Genomic DNA, 6234 nt, shown 5'->3' with positions numbered 1-6234 from the left:
AAAAAACAAATTGATGTTAGTGATCAAATTTATTTTTGTGTTTTTTTCCTTGGAAAAATCAAACATACAACAGAATGAAAAGGGTCCTATTGGTTAAATTAAAATCCAACATCACATCAGTTTTTCTTTGTGAATGAGTGTTTAACACCATTTTCTGTGCTCAAAAATTGTCTTTGTATTTCTGTTTAATTTTATTTGTGCCTTTGAGGAAATTCTGCCCCTTTGCTTTGAGGGAAATCACGGTAGGTATTTTAATAATAAATTGCATAAGTGAGGGTATCTACAGGAGCCTTAATTTTTTCAAAATACTCGTATAAAACCACATTGTTGTCATGCGCTGTAACCAGGATCATCTGCAGTATAATCTAGTCTAATAAAGCTCAAAATCCAAGTCAGGAGAAGAAAAGTGTACTTCCAGTGTAGGTTTAGATTTTGTCCAAGTATGATGGAGATAGTCTTTTCCATCTGCTGCAGGCACCCTCCTGTGTCTGTAGCAGATAAAAGTCAAATAGCAGATTCCTGTCGGGAGGACGGTTGATTTCGTTCAGAGGTGGTCAGCTCAGACTGCTCCGTCTCTCCTCCTTCTCCCTCCTCGTCCCTGCCTATGAAAGCCAGCTCGTTCTCATAGCAGAAGGAGTTGGCGCCAGATGTGGGGAACTTTCTCTCCTCCATGTCCTTGGCGCTGCTCCTGGGGGTGGAGGGTACCTCAAATGTTTTGTGAAAGTAGGCATAATCCACTCGGTACTGGTTCCTCTCCTCAAAGATGACGGGCTCAAAGCGGTGACCCCACAGGATTTCAGAAGGCAGGTAGGAGCTGCGTGCTTGGGTCGTCATGGCCGTGGCCTCCACCAGCCCTTCAAGGATGATCACGATCTCAAAGTCAGACGTTTCCAGGTCTTGCTTACTGATGCCAAACAATGGGCTCTCTTCGTCAATCTCATGGATGATGGTGAGGGGTGCAACCAGAAACAGGCGATCTGTGCCTTTGTCGTATCCCACATTCATGTCGATCTGATCCATGGGGATGTACTCACCTTCTTCTGTGTAACGGGGCTTTACCAGCTGGGCCCGCACATGAGCCTCCACAATGTGGCTCTTCCTCAGGTTAGCAACCCTGAACATGAGGCACAGCTTCCCGTCCCTCATGGCGATCACCGCGTTGTGGCTGAACAACAGAGTCTCAGCTCGCTTCTTAGGTCTCGCCATCTTGGCCATGATGGCGCCGATCATAAAGGCGTCAATGATGCAGCCCATAATGGACTGAAAGACAACCATGAAGACAGCTGTTGGACATTCCTCTGTCACATAGCGTGCTCCATACCCTATGGTTGTCTGGGTCTCGACAGAAAAGAGGAAAGCTGCCACGAAAGTGTGGACCTGCTTGACACACGGAACAAAACTGTCATTGTCCATTCCTTGGCTGTCCATGTCTCCATGCAGAAGGCCAATGATCCAGAAGGCCAACCCAAACGACAGCCAGGACACCACAAATGCCAGGCTGAACAGCAGGAACATGTATCGCCAGCGGATGTCCACGCAAGTTGTGAAAATGTCGGATATGTACCTCATGGACTTCTCGTCCATGTTTGAGAAGTGGACGTTGCACTGACCGGCCTTGCTGACAAAGCGGCTGTGGCATTTGCGCCTCGTGTGGATCTTGCCGTTGCCAAAGCTGCCCACAGCAGGCATGGTACTCAGCCTGAGTCCTCCTTCTTCTTCACAGGACAAGAAGCTGTGTTGGTGAGCCCTTCCCACACTCATCTCTGAGTGTAACACAGCCACAGGGCTTCTCGCCACCACAAACGGACCAGGCCCACTGAAGTTTACCCCTCAGTCCAGCTCAAACCCAGAATTTACAGTCAACTCCTGGAAATAAAGATGGGAAGGATGTCATTATCACCAAGAATATGGATTGAAGAGAAAAAACAAAAGAAAAGCACAATTAACTTTGTGAATTTTCAACAGTTAAGCACATTTTGGCCATTTTAACCTCATAAAAAGTGACGCTCGCCTATGAGGACAATGGCTTTTTGCCCTGTAGTATTTTATTTCTTCATTACTATTTACAGGGGAATCCATTTCTCCTTCTCACTGCAACTTCTGCTGTCCACACATCAACCCTCACCAGGCTCCTTAACCAAAAATAAACTTATGACCGAAGCTTGTTGCAAAACAGCTTCAATATCAGCGTCATGGCTGCAACCAACATCTGCCCCCTAAAGGTCAGCTGTTTTCAACACTTGATGCATTTATTCTACAAACTATAAAGTCTAGATTAGTCATTACACACTGGTGAAATTCATTACAGCATTTGACCCGACGAGCTGCAGCGGCGGCTGTGCTCGGGATCTATAACTACTACCAACCTCTCAAAGATGACTGGCAAGCAGGGAGGCATTAGGTCCCATTTTTAAGGTATTAGGTATGACCTGACTGAGAATTGAACTCCGATCTCCCAGTCCCAGGGCGGACACTCTACCACTAGTCCACTGAGAAGAGTAAAAACAAATTCAACGTTGAAATGGATAAAATATAATGTTTTAAAGATTTTTGCCAAGATTACAGCTGGCCTCATTCATTCTGACACTTTAAATCCCCCTGTTTCAGCACTCTTTATTGATTAATCCAACCTTCCTCTTGCACTTTCTGGATAAAAAGACCTAAATCAAGTCTGTCTCAATCTATTCCTATAACTTTAGGCACCGCGGGAAATACTGTGGTCTATAGAAATCACATTTCACTGATCAACAAGGCACATAAATAGCCAGCTAATCTAATGTCCTGCCGCTTTTTTTGTGACGTATCTTGTTTTTCCTCCAGCTGGCACCAATATGAGAGCCACTGGAGGGCTGTGATGCGGCTGCGAGGTCCCCTTGCGGGACTCAAGTGGAAAGTATTATGGGCTATAAAAAACAGATGGGGCAGAAAACTTGGTCTCATAGAGGGGATAGCGTTGGATACAGACGGGTTGATGACATCATCATTGAAGGCGTCATTGAAAAAGGTCTGAAATGGTTCAAGAGGGCGTCTACATGTGAGAAAAATGTGATGGCTGGACTTTATTATTAATAAAAATAACTATCAAGTTCAATAAAGTCATGCTCAAAGGCTAAGAAATCAACTCCAGCTGTAGGATCTCGATGAGTTTTAATAAATTCTGTCCAAACTAAGATACAAACAAGAATTTTTCTGCATTTCTAAATATTTTATTTCTATTTAAAATTTACGGCAAACTAAACTGATGGTGTTGTCTGGTTACAGCAGTTTTTATCAGCATAAATGCAGAAACCTCCTGTAAGTCTAAATATAATAATTATATTTATTATTATGCACTCACTGTCAGAATCTGGGTTCAGCATTACATCTTTCTCAGATGTTATAATTACGAAGCTCTATGAAACATCAGTAAATTACTGGGTTTCAGGTAAAATGTTATTTTAGGAGATTTATTCTTTAAAAACAAAAGCACCACTGTTAATCTGTTAGCAGCAGCTGCTGCGAGGGGTTGATTTGGTTTGGTCTTTTACGTGTTTTTTATTCATGCACCAGCCTAGAAAACAATTTTATGGAGGAAATAAAAAACAAGGTAAAATAATTCATATTTTATGCAAGAATTATGCAGCCATTTTAATCGAGACAAGAAGGACATTTGCAGCATGCTTCCTGCACATCCAATAATCACATCTTTACTCACTTTAAGTGTTTAAACACCTTTAAATAGTAAACGAAGAACAACAAGACTGGGAGGTATCATGCTTTATATTAATGTAGATGAAATCTTTTCCAACATAAGAAATATTTGCTGAGTACAGTTTTCCTTCCTTTTCAATAAAACTTCAATGTCTTATGCACTATCCCTGTTTTTAACAGCAATCAAAAGTAGGAACAGGATTAATTTATTAAATAATTTTAGCTAAATTGATCATTTGAAGTATGTTTTTTTAAGTCTGGAGTTCCTGGAGCACATGAGCGGGTTTGCTTGTTTTACATAATTTCTTTCCCTCCAGTTTCCTAGTTGCTAGGAAGCCGTCTGCGTGTCGGAGGAGATAATAATATCTAGTATTTTGTGTGACCGCTCGTCTGCTGTTACACAAGTCACACTCTGCCTGCTGAGCTGAGACATTAACACAAAAGCAGTGATTAGACCCGATCCCTCCTGGCGTTGGGTAGAAAGTACAAATATAACTCGGTCTATCATTTATTGAAGCAGAGTGTTATTCTTGTAATCTAAAGTCAAAAGCAGCTTACCGTTTGTGCATTTGCTCCCATTAAATGTAGATTCACAACTTTTCTGTTCCTTTTTAGCCAAACTGTTGCATTTTTATTCTTGATCCTTGGTCCACTTCTTCTCTCCTGCTAAGGGTAGAACCACTCTATCCTCCTGAGGCAGGAAAGGAAACCACTGGAGAGGATCTTCATCTCTCCGCCTGATTCATTCACACTGGCTTCTGTCAAACGTTGCAAACGTTATCACTCAGCTGGTGTCCAGTGGATCAGAAGCACTTCGGTGAAGCTCTGGAGATGAATTTGGGCCCTCAAAACAAAATGAGGGCAGCCATCCAGAACTAGGAGAATTCAGAGGCAGTCAGTCCAGATCCCTCTAAAATGTAGATCTTCACTTTGGTCTGTCCTCTTCCACATGTCTCTCACTTCTCAGTGAATCTGCCATCTGATCTGGTTCTGCTGCAGAACCCACTCGATATCCCACATCCAGCGCACTATTGCTCACTGCTCAGCTCCATTCCTCCCCCTCCCTCTCCCTCTCTCCTTCAGTGTCACTGTAGATACTTGGCATTTGGAGACTACATGCTCTTCCTCTGTGAAGTGTTAATAGTTAGCTGGTGATCGACGGCGCTGAAAGGACCAACTGGTTTTTTCATGATTGATGTGGACCAGCCTGACCAGAACATACGGATTTCTTTTTTGTGTGTGTGTGTGTGTGTGTGTGTGTGTGTGTGTGTGTGTGTGTGTGTGTGTGTGTGTGTGTGTGTGTGTGTGTGTGTGTGTCCACAAAACAATTTTATTTATTCTGTGAGAGCATCATTTTAAATATTCAGGTGCCAGTTTCATGCACACATACATGCTTTAACATGTGTTTCTGTCGGCTGATAAAAGCTACTTGATGTTTTGTCATTTATGGATCTTATTAAAAACTTTCTCCATGATGCTGTTTTTATTTCAAACTAAATCCTTACATAATGCTGCTTTCCATTTGACCCACTCAGGAAACCTGTTGAACATAAATTCACCCACAGTTTCCTAAAGAGCATCTCTTCTTTCACAATGTGCGTGAAACAATCAACAAACAAAGAAATAAATAAATGAAAACATTAATTCAAAATTAAAAGAAGGGGCTCTGTTTGTTTCCTGATCCTCTTTCAGGGTTTTTGTGTGAAAACCATGAATGCACGTTGAATCTATGCTAAATTAATGTCTTTAAAAGCATTAATTTATCACTTAAATTTTGATTTATCGGGCGCATGAATCAATGTTTGCTGATACATTCTGGTTGCCTGATGGTGTTTATTTAAGGTTTTTGTTACTTAATTATTTGGGCAGTTCGATTAATAAAAATTGGGGGAAATTTTGTGTTTTTAACATTTAATTTGAAACTTGCTCTGAATGGCATGTGTGAAAGAAAAGCTTGAGACATTTTCCAAACCTGTCTGGAAAATAACATTTTAAATTTATTTTCTGGCTTTATTCCACCACATTGAGCAGGTTTAATTAAATTTCTTTTAATTAAAGCTGTTTGTTTTGCTCAAATTGCCTATATATGACTTAGACCTTTTAGGTAAACATAAACATATAAATGGACATATTGTGTTACTTATATCAGTCTTGTCTAAAGAATGAAACCAGATCCAAAATAAAAAAAAGACTCATGTTAAAGTGGATATGTATTTTTCCTGTTGATAGAGGGCAGTATATAATCATTGCAAGCAAGCGGTATATTTGTGTTTGAGTAAAACCTTACCAACAGATGCCCATTAGGGTCAAAAATCCCTGGAAGCGCAGCCTCCAGCAGGAGGAAAGCACATCAGACTCACTTTCATCACCAGAAATGAGCGAAGAATTACTGTGGAATAACAACATTTATGAATGGCAAATGTTTTGTTACCATTTGTTACAAATCAGTAAATGCTTTTTGTTCTCACAGGCTCCCGTAGAAGGAAACATGGCATTGCCCAGAGACTTGGCGGGTGCTTCTCAATGCCAAGGAACCTTGCCTTG

At 41.2% G+C, this 6234-nt stretch overlaps 1 protein-coding gene across 1 annotated transcript; it reads right to left on the bottom strand.

The window, feature by feature from the left end:
• Positions 1–275: 275 nt before the first annotated feature.
• Positions 276–4482, bottom strand: kcnj12b (potassium inwardly rectifying channel subfamily J member 12b). The gene is made up of 2 exons (XM_015945891.3): positions 4249–4482; positions 276–1866 (listed from the first exon to the last, which is right to left on the bottom strand). Exon 2 carries the CDS (start codon positions 1759–1761, stop codon positions 505–507), a length of 1257 nt encoding a protein of 418 aa, XP_015801377.3. The 5' UTR covers positions 1762–1866; positions 4249–4482; the 3' UTR covers positions 276–504.
• Positions 4483–6234: the final 1752 nt, after the last annotated feature.

The sequence above is a fragment of the Nothobranchius furzeri genome, chromosome 12 (genome assembly GCF_043380555.1).
Source record: "Nothobranchius furzeri strain GRZ-AD chromosome 12, NfurGRZ-RIMD1, whole genome shotgun sequence".
Classification (NCBI taxonomy): Eukaryota; Metazoa; Chordata; class Actinopteri; order Cyprinodontiformes; family Nothobranchiidae; genus Nothobranchius; species Nothobranchius furzeri.
The sequence above is the reverse complement of the archived record's forward strand: the minus strand, read 5'-3'. Positions and strand labels throughout refer to the sequence as shown.

Coding starts and splice junctions, on each gene's coding strand:
- kcnj12b (XM_015945891.3), bottom strand. CDS start 1,761: ATGAGTGTGGGAAGGGCTCACCAACACAGCTTCTTGTCCTGTGAAGAA.